The sequence below is a fragment of the Aptenodytes forsteri genome, unplaced genomic scaffold (genome assembly GCF_000699145.1).
Source record: "Aptenodytes forsteri isolate BGI_AS27 unplaced genomic scaffold, ASM69914v1 Scaffold207, whole genome shotgun sequence".
Taxonomy (NCBI): domain Eukaryota; kingdom Metazoa; phylum Chordata; class Aves; order Sphenisciformes; family Spheniscidae; genus Aptenodytes; species Aptenodytes forsteri.
The window spans coordinates 3611464-3625573 of record NW_008794836.1 but is presented as its reverse complement, the minus strand read 5'-3'; the positions used below and the strand labels follow the sequence as shown (position 1 = coordinate 3625573).

Below are 14110 nucleotides of genomic sequence, written 5' to 3'. Positions count from 1 at the left end.
TCAAAAAAATATGAAGTTTACCATTTAAATATATACACACACATACATATATGTATGTGAAGGAGGAAAGGATATAGATTTAGCAAAGGAAGGAATGCAGAGTTTTTAAAAAGTTTCTACCATTTTCTGAGGTGACCTATCTAGGGAAAACGTATGTTATTTGTTCCCTGAGCTGTATATGATTAGTTCTTTCAACATACACAGAAATTATGAAGGCTGCTATGGTGAAATGATCTGTTAAAATCCAGTCAGAATTAACGATAAAACAGGGTTAGTTTGGGGAATTTTTTTGACTTTTATCTATCTACACTCAATGACATAAAAGCTATCTGAGAAAGCTACCCATTTGTAGTTAACTCATATGATTTCAAAAGTGTAAGAAACCAACAAATTTAGTCACTCATATTTTACAGATAACTTCCTAATCTTTACCTTGCTCTTGGTAAAAGTTGCATTATGGAGGCATGTCAGCCATCCTGACTCTTACCTTCATAACTCAAGAGAAATAAGCCAGAATCACTTACATTAAACTTTATTTCAAGAATGTACAAGTGATATTTAGTTGCATAGTGTTTTAATTTCACGCATGTTGTCAGATAAATTTATTAGTATATAAAATTCTTGTTCTGTCAAATCATTTCAGAAATCACAGATCTACTATCGTTACCAGAAAATTGAACAGCTGCTGCTATTTTAGTATACCCTCTCTCCAGCTCACAGAAGTATGAAGTGGTTCACACACACCATAGAAGCTTAGTGGTTCCGCTATACAGATCTCCTCCTAGTCAATGCTCCAGGGCAGCAGGTAGCTCAATCATAATTGCCAGTATTTTGGAAGTACTGATCTTACCATCTTTTCTTATTTAGCTGTGTGAAAATATTTTTAGAACTTGATCATTAGCCATGAATTTAGAGATTATTTTCATCTAGGTTTGAATTCTTATGGGCTTCTATTTTCCAACTGTTCTGCATTTTCTGTGTTGCTACTTGGCATTCCTATAAAGAATATTAAATGAGTTCCCCACTGCAGATATTAAGATCTCAATTTTTACCAATACTGTCCCCACCCCTAAACTCCACTGACACTATTTCAAAATGAGGATCTTACGAACTACAGTAAAAAAAACTTAATTTACAGGTATTTTTAAGCAGTTGTAAAACTCATTTATAAATAAACAGTAAAAGAACAAAGTGGAACACCGATTAAACGCATGCATGCATATGACAACACATGACAAGACTTGCCGAGGAAGCCTATCCATGTTAATTTTTCTAAAAGCTTACTGTATACTATGAAAAGGTAATTAAGGATACTCTGGCAATGAAGGAAGAATTCAGTTATTTTCAACCATGAAAGAAGATAAGCGTACTTGGCCCCCAACTGCCATCACTGTTAGAATGACAAACATGTTAATGCTTAAAGGACAACACATGACAAGACTTGCCGAGGAAGCCTATCCATGTTAATTTTTCTAAAAGCTTACTGTATACTATGAAAAGGTAATTAAGGATACTCTGGCAATGAAGGAAGAATTCAGTTATTTTCAACCATGAAAGAAGATAAGCGTACTTGGCCCCCAACTGCCATCACTGTTAGAATGACAAACAAGTTAATGCTTAAAGAAGCTTTGGTTGTCCCAGCCCATCTTTCAAACTACCCCCATCAGAATAAAGAAACAGAGGTAAAGAGGCTTAATTTATTAAAGCACAAAGTTTGTTTTTGTTTTTTAACCTGTGCTTAGCTTATGACATCTATCAGAAGTTTTTTGTTTTTGTTTTTTTAAAAAAGAGACAACCACAACAGCAACTATATTTGTTCACTTAACTCACACTAAGCTCCCCACTGATCCATGGGAGAATGAAAAAAGCACCCTTTTCTAGCAGGTAACCTTATTTTGTAGATGGATGTCATAATCCACAAGGGAGTCACTCAACTGTTATAAGCATCCATCCCTTCACACAGAAATGTATCAGAAGATCTATAGCAGGTTTTTTTAATTACTCGCCCTCTTCAGTGTTTATATTTACTTTGAGAAGACTGCCTGAAGAGCTACAGTAGACAGTCTACTACTATTGAAAACAGGCAAACGTTTGACCTCTGCTCCTCATTTATTTTCCTACAAAAATATTTTGTGACCTGATCTAAATTAGTGTCACCAGCTATGCTCCATCCATTTCCCATTCTGGCTTAGAAATTACTTATTTAAGAGGAATGACCTTGTCACCATTTCAGAACTTGGCATTCGCCTGTGTAGAACTAGAGATTAAAACTGTGGACAGACGCTAAAGATAAGGACCTTCTGGAGGAGACTTCTTTCCCCTAACAGATTAATCAAATCACTGCACAAATGTCTAAAGTAGACTATTTCAACTTAAGTATTTAGGAATAGTATTGGTAAAAGAAACTTTAAAACCTGCGATTTCCTTACGCTTCTTTAGTAAAGCAAGAGGGAATACCTTCATTACTAAAAAGAAAGTTTTTGTTGCCTAGTCTAGTGCACACAGACAACAGTGCCTGTGTATTTAAACATTAGCTCTGCAACCCGCACAGTAATTTCCATCTACAGACAATCCAATAGTGTCAGCTTCTACATGAACAAAGAACTGCAAAACTGTGCTCTACCACACAAATCCTTGTGTTCCCAAAAATACACACATTTATGAATGATCATCATTAACAGAACCATGCAGTTTGAAGAAAACTTAAAGAGCAGCAGTTTTCTGAACCCAAACAGAACCATGCAGTTTGAAGAAAACTTAGAGAAGAGCAGCAGTTTTCTGAACCTGTTAGTGGAATGAGAGAGGATGAAAAAATCAGCTGTAGCGTGAGGGTAACGTACATGCCTACCATATGGAGTATTCCAACCTCATTCCAGCTTTTGTGACAGATAAACCATTTTAGAACTACCTCAACTGGAGACTTTCCACATTAGTTATATCATGTAAATACACTGAAAGTACACATTGTGATGTGTTAGATTCAGTTGCATAGGCACCATGGAACAAAAACAAAGCGTCATGAAAGATTATTAGCAAAGTTACAGATGAGGCTAGGAGCAGTTCCATATGGATGAAGTCATCAATTATGGTTATATACACTTGTGAATCAAGTTTCTAAATCTTTTTTTTTTTTTTTTTTTTTTTTTTTTTTTTTAAGACAAGCAAATCTCACTCAAAAGCAAATCTCTCTCGCAGGCAGACAGAACAGTCCAGCTTCACAAGCCTGTTCGGCAATCACATATTTTGAGTGTCAGTGACAGCTGCATACATCTTGGTTTAGAACTGACCATGTAAAAGCACAGTTAAAAGAGTGGCAGGGTAAAAAACCCTAAAATTAAAAAAAAAAAGAAAAAAGGAAAAAAGCTCACATTCTGCTCTGCCAGCATGTGGCAGAGCTTTTCAGAAGACTCAGAGCAACTACAGAACTACAGCAAATCATCTTACTAGTACATCGGTACCAAGAGTGATCATCAAAAATTCTGCATACTAAACAAATTATGCACAATACAGTCCTTGCTTTATGGAGTTTATATTTCAAAGAAAATGGTGAATGAAAAGAGAGAAAGTACTATAAAGACTTGTACTTCAAAAATAGGAGATATGACGAATGATTATATAGGTAGACAGAAAAAATAATCTTATGTTTTTCCAAACGTGTTTAAGAATATATGCTTTTTGCTACTATGTTAATAGTAATCAACACTCCTCATCATTCACACCTCTTATCTCTACACTGAGCATATAATATTCTACAGTAGGCGAGCTCAATAGTTTTGTAGACACAACATAAAACATAAATTCAGCAACAATCAAAAAATCTAACCTACTTACATCTCAAAACCATGGAAAATATCAAGTAACCATTCCTCAATCTCATACATTACTGCATAATCACTGTATTTCTGAGTTGCAGACAACTGTTTTCTTTCCTGCTCTGAAATAAAGACAGCTTTCTCATCCCTGAATGATTATTCCTAAATTTCAATTTATCCATATTTATTACTGGGATAATTTCATAGGCCGTAACAAAAAGCATAGAGATAAGCACACACTTTAAGTAAGCATTTCCAGAGCATTTTTATGCATATCTTTGTTTCAGCAGATTCCTTGTTTACCTAAGCTGATTTTCAGCAGAAAAATGAGGATTTCTTCAGTGTGTTAGTTTTGTTGATGGGAGCCCTGGTAATATAGTAGTATTATACAAATGCTCCCAGTTTCTTAGTTTTCCTAGTCAATAGATGATTTCAGTACATTTCTTTCCTTAACCACTCACTACTGTCCCCCATTAGCATCCAATATCTCTGGAACTCAAGCTCTGACTGCAACAATTCAAATTCTCAGAACTACATCTCTGACTGAAATCAGTATTCACCTAGAAATAATCAACTCTACTGAGAGTTAGTTGTCATTATGTATGGCTCCACTAAGCATAACAACTATGGCATTTGACAGCTCAAAGAAACCTTCCATTTATTTCTAGAAGAAAGGATTTTATGCTCATGGATACTCATGAAATACAACTGATAAAACAACTAAGTTTTCCCTGCGTCTGTATTTAGTTTAACTTACTTAACCTAAGCCTGCTGCTCAATACCCTTAATTCCTAAATGATAGGCAGAACTTTTAAAAGACCGTATGTACCACTAAAGCAACACAAAAAGATCACTTGAAAAGCCATGGTTAGAAGGATCACAAAAATTACTAAGGTATTGAGATGTGAAGACGATCTTAATCTCAAGTAGTTGCATCAGATACAGAAAGACTTTATCTATACATTACTTAATTCTTATTTTTCAAATCATCAGTATGTAAATACTGTTTTCATCTTGTAACATGATACAATGCACTATATCCACATTTCAGCCACATATGCCTGTTCCTAAGCATTACAAAAAGAGTTAGACGTTAATATTTCACTCATTGAGGTCACTTTGTACAAGTAGGTAAACTGATTCTGCTTCTTAGAACAATTAAAAGAAGATAAAATTATTTAAAAGAAAACAAAAAGGACAATTGAGTAAGAACAGTTACAGGAATTGGACAGAGTAAGTCTAGAACCAACACCTTTAGCTTTGATCCATGGGGCACAGAAGGATGACCATCTTGTCCAGGTGGAATGAACAACTCCCACTTCCCATACTCCATCTTCTTATATGGATGAGAAAATGGATTCCAGCCATCTGCAATTTAACAAATAATATTAAGTGTATTTATCTTAAAATGTGTCCAATTACAATCCAAAGGTATAACAGCGTGTTCCATCTTTTTCAGAATTAACTTCAGTGATAGCAGACACATACTTTTATATCCGATACTACCATACACATTTAAAAGAGGTTCAATAAAATGTATGATAATTTCATTAGGAAACCATACTCCAACTCTACTTTGAGTATTAAATTATTTCTACTTTACCTTCTTTGATCAAAGTAAAAATAACCTCCTCCTGCCAAAAAAACACTACTGATTTTAATACCACAAAACCATGGTGGGATGAAAGTTAATGGCTGAAAAGGAGTGCTTAATGTTGAATTAAAAAAAGAAACCTTACATCCTAAACAAGCCAGTAGAAATATTTAACACTATGGGGAAAAAATAATTAGCAGCTGTTGATTATGGAGAAAGGAAGTGAGTTTGGACAAAATATAACCAAAACCAACCTCCATACATTGAATGCTCAAGCCAGGTTTGGACATACACGCTGCTCATTGCCTCTATTTTGAGCAGCTGATGTCCTATTAATAACACTCATTAAGTGTATATAATAGGAAAAATAAAGGGGAAACTGCAGACAAGCTTGGTAGCAATGGCCAGGAAACCACACAATACCAGACAATGACAACACAGCCAGAAAATTTGGCCTAAAATGCCAGTTTTATTTAAATAAGTCTTGAAGAAGATTCCTTTTTCATTAAAAAATTTTAATGAACCAAGCTTAGATTCCATAATTCATGATTCTTTGTCCTCCTTGGATTCACTGAGCACTGAAGACATGCAAAGTTGGTCATTATGACATGCCCAACTGAACAGACATCTGCCAAGATGATCTTGTGTGTTTGTATACATGTTCAAAGTTAAGTCATATGAGTGAGACTGAATATAAAGCTTCTGAATGGACAGACTTAGGCAACAATCATTTTTAGGCTAGAAGAAAGTGGCAAGCCAAGTTTGAAGATTACTACATTACATGAAACATGTCTATCTCACATAGTTCAAGGCAACAGAGACTGCTAAACTAACAAAAAACCAGTCAACACAGAAAATTGAATTGCAAGACATTAACACATGTTAATCTTCCTTCATGCTAATCTTTTTGCATGCCATGTCCTATAGTTAAAAAAAAGTGGCTTACCCCTCAATGACAGAAGAATAAGCAGCCTTCAGTGACCTATTTACAGGAGGTGCAGCGCATGATGTTAAACAGGCATTCTATAACAGCTAACAAACTGTTCACATCCTAAACTGTAGTTCCACAACTAGTTTAAGCTAGTACAAAACAATATTGCTACTAAACATGGTAGTCAGGGTTAAAAGCAATTAAATAAAAGAATGGACATGCCATTGGAGCAGGATCATTGCTTTTAGCACCATGGAAATCACAACAGGGGAGGTAGAGAAGAATTTACATATGTTGATGAATATAAATATTTTCCAATAAATATCTGCTGTGCAACAAAAAAATAACCTTCTCTAACAATATATGGATGTCTTGAGTTTCAGAGAAGGGCTAGGCTGCTTTCAAAGTAACTTGCTAGTTGCTCTTACACAGCTGTTTAAACTTGAGAACTGCCAATCTTTAAAGAACAAAACTGAAAGGCACAAATCAAACAGGCTAGACAATGTGACAAAAATAACTATGTAAGACAAGTATTCTATTACCTATTCATTTTACAATAAAGAGCAATGTCAAAACCAATGAAGAGATTATTATAATAAAACATTTCCTATGCTCAGAAACAGAAATACAGTTAACTCAGTACTCTATTTAGATGGTAGTTTTTATCACTATTAAGGTATTTGGATAGTGCAGACAGAAAATACACACATTAGCAGAAGGAAAGTATTTACTAAACCATTGCTTGATTAATAGCAGAAGAGCTTGTATATTAGTAAGATTTAGATGGGTCTTCCCCCTTGGTTTTACTCTGAAGTTTCAACCAAAAAAAAAATTTAAACAAACACTATTAACAGCTACTACAACCAACATCAAACAAACAATACCTTAGCAATAAAGCAATCCTCCTTAAAAGAATGTCTAAGCTGCAAACACTATATATAGTGTTTATACACTATAATACATATATTTATTTTATTTCAGGGAATAGTAAAAAGAGATGTAGAATACATCACTAGGATTTTAGGGTTTGGGGGGGGAGGTCATGTAGCATGGTACCTACTGTGAGTTACAAGTCTGTCAGCGATCATCACTAAGAGAAGGAGAGGGGGGACAGCAGTCATCTAAGGGCTCCTGAATGCTCCCAAAACACTGAAGGTACTTAAAGGGCAAAAAGGGAGTTGGAGGTAGAAAGTATGGCAATATATTATGCATAAACTAGGAAACTTACATGCTCATTTAGAACATATTTGCATAATCCAAGTGGCATTGATACAGTCCTTAAAGCAAAATGAATGACAGCTGAGGGGTACAGGGCAAGGTAAGACCCTGGAAGCCTACTGGAGGAACTGAAGACATCTGGAAGAACTTATCCCTGTGTCTGGACAATTACAGCACATTTTGTCCAAAGCAGGACCTTAAACTGGAGTATAACATCAGAAACAGTACCTAAACTTCAAATACCAACATATGGTAAGAACCCTATATCAAGTGCTCAGAAAGAGCATCTCCAAACAACACTGCACCTTTTAACAGAAAAGCAAGAACAAAAACCACACAAATGTGGTAAGAGTTAAAATTGATATTTTCTTTTAAATTGTAAACAGCTAAACTGTCTGAAACAAACAATTCAGGCAAAAATGGGAAAACAAAAGAAAGATAAGAAAAGTAACAAACATCTTAAGAAGTTGCAAGAAGACTACTTTAAGGAACCTGTTAGGATTTATGATATTCAAGACCTTCTTATGGGAATTACTACCAACTCTTTCAACCTTCTCCCCTCCTGACATCTGATCATCTTCATTGCTTTTGTGAAAGTCTTTCCAATTGAGCTGTATCTCTTGATTACAATGCATGAACTGAAACAAACATGCGAGGTGATGACCTGCTAATACTGAGAAAAATAAAAAGCTACAGCAAAAGTCTTAGGCCCAGTCTCTAGAAAACTCACTTGGGGAAATTGCCTGAAGTTAAGTTGACTTCATACATGAAGAACACTGAAGTCTTACATTATTCAAAAAAAAAATTCTCATGACCTCTGTTACAACCACCTCTTCCCTCCTTTAGAGGGGAATGGTTGCATCTCTACCCATTTAAGCACCTCTGCTCTCCACAGGCAGCTTTAACAATTCTGCCCAAGTTCCTTACACTTTCCTCTCCACCTGCTAGCAATACTGGATGCTCCTGTTAATCTTTCCTCTTCTCAGCCACAGTCCTTCATTACTGGGTGTCCGTGGCTCATGACTTAAGAATAAATGCAAAGCAATACCCATCTGTCCCAGATGGTCCTACTTAAAACCATTGTTTACTACTCACCCCTGGAGAAGAACTCATTTAGGAAAGTTATAACTGAAAATATTACTTTGTATTAAGGCAAGAGGCATAAAAAGTTAACACGTTTTAGGAAAAAAGGACACCATCATGGAAAACCCATAAGCCATACACAAAGACAAGAGCTTCTATACCAAAGTTCAAGCCCCAGATAAGTCTTAATCCAACATGGAAGACATCTTGAATAGCCTGGTACTTTTAGTTTCTCTCATGTCTGACTAGATCTTCCAACACCAGCCAATTATTCAAACATTACATCCTACCTCAGCAACATGAGGCACAAGGGAACTTCTTGCTCAGAACTGCATCCTTAGCATGCCAAAGAATCATGAACTGAGCTTTGATCTAGAACTAAATTCAAAGCTATAATGGCTTAGACTCTACCATTTGTCATTGAAAATCAATTTAAACGCAATACTTCCAGCTAAATCATAAGTTAAGTGACTTCTTGTTCCATCTGGTTTTATTTTCACCTTGACAAGTATATAGCCATACATCTCTGAGGCTCGTGGCTTAACTTGGAATTTCATATCAGAAATTAACACTCCTCTTGCTTCACATAGGGGAAAGGAGTACTTCTTGCATATTGACCAAATCATTCACTTGTTCCACTGTAAGAGCCAATACATTAGTGCAGTGTTGTAACTATTTTTTCAGAGGTGCAAAAACTTTATATACTGAGGTTGAATTCTCAAGTACAATAAACTAATTTTTACATTCCACATACTGCTGATCAACTGAAAGATGCTCAAAAAAGAATGCAGGGTCCAGCAAGCATTCACACATCTTCCTTGAGGAAAAGTTATCAGACAAATAGCAGTTCAGACAAGGGAAGGGCATCAAAATCCCATTATCCCACAAGATACCTTTATACCATTTGCTTGGAATATGAAATCAGAACATAAATTGAGACATTCTCTAAGGACACTATACTGTTCTACACAATGGCCAATTAGGTCTTCTTCTTTCTACGTTGCCTGATTTCCAACAGCTCAATAGTAGGGTCATTAACATAATCTGCTTAAAAAGTGATTAAACAGCTCAAACACTGACATAAAAACAAATGTCATTACTTCTCAGGATGTCTCCCTGGATATTAATAGCAGCTTATACTTCAGTCTACTGCCTTCAGTTGTCTGCAGCCACAGAAGTATAGCGCTATTTGACTTTACTCATGAAATCTAGGTATTTTTCTATAAAAATCTTTGAAGAAAGTAGTAAGAACTTCAGTATCATATCATAGTAGTATCTAGATTCCATTTAGGTAAAAGTTTAAATAATAAACAAACCTCCACCCCAAAACCAACCAGCCCACCCTCCCTCCACCCTCCAGCCCCAGCAGAAGTCTTCCCTACCAGTGCAAGAAAAAGGAAGCAGAAACCAAACCAGACATTCCAGAGTGATCAACATTTTAGATCCAGTGTTAGCCGGGAGGGAGGGGAAGGCAGGGAAAAGAAAAAATGAAACTAAAGAACAGAAACCACAAGTATGACAATGTATTATATAAATTACTGACTTCCAAGTTAGCACATACATACTCTTTCAAGCTTCTTAAAGCCAGTAACTTTTTTTAATTAAAATATTGTTTACAGATAACCTACTGAGTCTCTGGATGGCGAAATACAATTTTGAGTGTTCTAATTCCCAAACAAATTCCGTGGGTTACCCTCAAAACTTGGCAGTTCAGTGACTTATTTTGAAATCGTTAACTGTAAAGTACCAATAAATTGCCAGTAGTCACCAAGCTCCTCAGCCATACAGCATGCAAATAAGATATTCAGCGTGTTACCACAAAGAGTTTTTAAGGTACCTATAAAGTTGATACTGCCTCTAGTATCAGAAATTCAGCTAATTGCCTCATACACTTGATTTACTGAGAGGCTAAAAGTACTAATTGACAAATCTTAATGTTTTTCAATGTTCATTTAAAAACTTTTCAGATAGAGTAAAGCATCATACCAGAATACCAAATAAATATAATATCTTTTTCTCTCCAATTATGGAGTTTTAAAGAAGAGACAAAAAGAACTCAAAGTATTGGGGTTTTCCTGAATTTATGTTTTTCATTCTCCAATCCAAATACAGATTTGTATGCTATTACTAGATTCTAGCTTTTTTCCAGAATGCACAGTGATACTAAGAATTATTCTATAAATAGGAGCTATCACATTCATTACAATTGTCTCAGAATGAGGTACAAATACACCATAATTTAGGCCAAAATATCTTAATATCAAAGTTTTTATTGTCTGCTATAAGGCATAAAAGTCATTCACAAAAAGCTTCACATTTGCAGGACTGATGCTTCACATGTATATAGTTACAGAAATAAGTTACTAATATTTATCATTTAAAGCACAGTTCATAATAAATCTATTATCAACTATCAGCTTAATTATAAATGCTCAAAGAAGTTTAAGTTCTCCATAACACAGTCTGCACTTGCCATTATAATTTTTATAAATTTTTGATCCTCAAAAACTTATCAGATTAAATATCAGGGACTAATATTTTGTGTCATTTCTTGTGTCTTTCCATCAAACATTTAAGACATTCGCAGACAATACCGTATTATTAAATAAAACAGTATGAGAAAAAGCTGCTATCCATCTCCCTACATGAGAACTAAAAAACAAAGCATGAATTGACTGTTTTTATATTATATGCCATCATATTTCAGTTTAAAACCTAAAGAGCTGCTGTCATTTAAGTTCCACGTTTGTTTCTTTGTATAAGACTTCCAACTCCCCCCCCAAATGGTTCAATTACAGTTCTCTCTATAAAAAGCTGAGTTTTATTAAAAATTCTTATTAAAAACAATCCTGATATTCAATTTAAATACAATATAATCATAAATTTAGTTTGAGACTTTAACCTGCTTGAAAACTTAAAGAAAGATAAAAGGGATTCAGTTTTAATTAAACATATCTGTAGCAACCTGAATCTAAATCTTAGGGTTTTGCAACCCAATTTCTCATCAGAATATTATTAAAGCTCATCTCAATTGAATTACAGTCTTCCATTCCTCTAGGCTTTCTGAGTACATTATCTTCCCCTTTGGGAATGAATACTTTACTATGACTGACGAATATGATATATAGGACAAATGCTTTTTTTTCCCCCCACATTAAAAGGACTTTTTTTTTCTTTAAGTCTTTTGACTTCTTACTGCCACATTTCATTAACATGTAGATACAACTACTCTAAGATATTAGTCCTAAATTTCTCTGTCATATATATGATGTATTACATGAAATATTTTAAATTAAGTAGAGTTTAGAAAACCACTGCAGTTTTTAGCTACTGTATTCTGGTATGTGTGCTTCGCTCCCCAACCTGCCAAGCCAATTTACAAGTTAGATCTTCTTTTTAAAATATTAGTTATTAATTTCATTAAAAGTCTGTTTTTAAAATGGCTATCTATTAAAAATACATTAAAAATGTATTCTAGTCTTCAACTGTGTTGAGTAATTTAACTTAAAGACAATATTATACCCATCACACAAAATCCTTGAGCAAAGGGTGGGGTTGCAAGGAGCAGAGGAGGGGTAAGGAGGAGAATTTTCTGTGTGTTTATACATATCAACTTGAGCTATTAAAATATCCTCATCTAGCTGTCTTGCAGTCAGTACTGATAGCTGGCATAACTATAATCTAGCAGTAGGTGAACTATACTCGTGATTCATTACTCATTTTTGAATCTGAGGACATATGATTCCCATATTAAAATTATTATTTTTATATATTTATACATTCCCATATTAAAATTCAAGTACTGCACTAACCTATTTTATCAATGTCTATTTATTTATCATTTATTTATAAATAATATCAATAAAAAGAACAAGGAGTATTTCAAGGAAAGTTACTCTATCATTCACTAGGTTAACTTTATCAAACAGGAGCATGTTGCACTAACTTTTCTGTTTGTCTTCTGCATTAAAAAAGAAGATTTTTCTAAAGATAGTCTATAGACTCAAATTATCACAGTGAATAGTGGACACAGACCCTCCCATTGAGTTCTTAAAAAAAGAAAAAGAGAAAATACAAAATTGCTGACACTTAAAATAGGTGCATTTTATGACTCTGATGTTTGGAAACTGAAGCATAACATGAATATTTAAACTCTTTCTTTTGCCTATTCCATTTATAAGCATATTGATTTTGGGACTATGGAAAACCAGTACTAAAAGAGTACTGTTTGCTGTGAAACATTGAAAAAAATCTTAACAATGGATCTGAAAAACACTGCCAGGGTAGTACATTTATTTCTTTATTACTGCACACATTTTTTACAAAAGCTTAACCACAGTACTTTAGAAAGCACCACCAGATACTACAGCCAATGGCATATGTAATGAGTCTTATCATTGTAAAGTTATATAAGCAAATACAATTTCAAGTTCATTACTTCCTTCCTCAAATCCAGAGTTTGCCCTTTTAATAGTTTCCTCAAACAGGAGTAGGGAAGAAGGAAAACTCAACATCTAAATTTTTGTATAAGCAGTAGTTAACTGCCTCAAACGGGCAATTCGTATTTTTTTGTAATATAAATACACACACTGAACATTCACCAGGTAAGTATTTCTGCAAAACAGAAGTTGGATAAATAACACTGCATACTTCTGAAATGCAGTTAAATGAACAAAATAATTTCACAGATAAAGTCCCAGTAAGAGCCAGTAACAAAATTCCTAGCATCTTGATGGACTAATACCTAACCCTGAAGAAGGGACGGAGTAGAGAGGTGAAAGGGAAAAGACAGAACAAAAACCCCCAAAACCCCAAACAAAAAAAGGAGAGTGGAATTCGTATTGCAGGATTTAAGAGCAAAAATGCATCTGACTTCCATTTAAGAATTTGCAGAACATGATTTGAGTGTAGCTAGCCTTCCGAATGAGGAGCAAGTTTATATTTGTCTCAAGTTCTAAGTGTATCAACATGTGCTGGTTTTGGCTGGGATAGAGTTAATTTTCTTCACAGTAGCTGGTAAGGGACTATGTTTTGGATTTGTGCTGGAAACAGTGCTAATAACACAGGGATGTTTTCGTTACTGCTGAGCAGTGCTCGCACAGAGTCAAGGCCTTTTCGGCTTCTCACCCTACCCCACCAGCGAGCAGGCTGGGGGTGCACAAGAAGTTGGGAGGGGACACAGCTGGGACAGCTGACCCCAACTGACCAAAGGGATATTCCACACCATGTGACGTCATGCTCAGCATATAAAGCTGGGGGAAGGAGAAGGAAAGGGGGGACATTGAGCGATGGCGTTTGTCTTCCCAAGTAACCATTATGCATGATAGAGCCCTGCTTTCCTGGGGATGGCTGAACACCTGCCTGCCCATGGGAAGCAGTGAATGAATTCCTTGTTTTGCTTTGCTTGCATGAGCGGCTTTTGCCTTACTTAAACTGTCTTTATCTCAACCCACGAGTTTTCTCACTTTTACT

General features: G+C 35.1%; 1 protein-coding gene across 1 annotated transcript in view; it reads right to left on the bottom strand.

Annotated features, from left to right (window-relative positions):
- The window catches only part of GBE1 (1,4-alpha-glucan branching enzyme 1), a 148692-nt gene that overhangs the window by 124087 nt on the left and 10495 nt on the right, over window positions 1–14110 (bottom strand). Inside the window, exon 3 of the mRNA XM_009274494.1 lies at window positions 5065–5180. Within this exon, the coding sequence (XP_009272769.1) occupies window positions 5065–5180 (116 nt within the window). The remainder of the gene's footprint in view (window positions 1–5064; window positions 5181–14110) is intronic.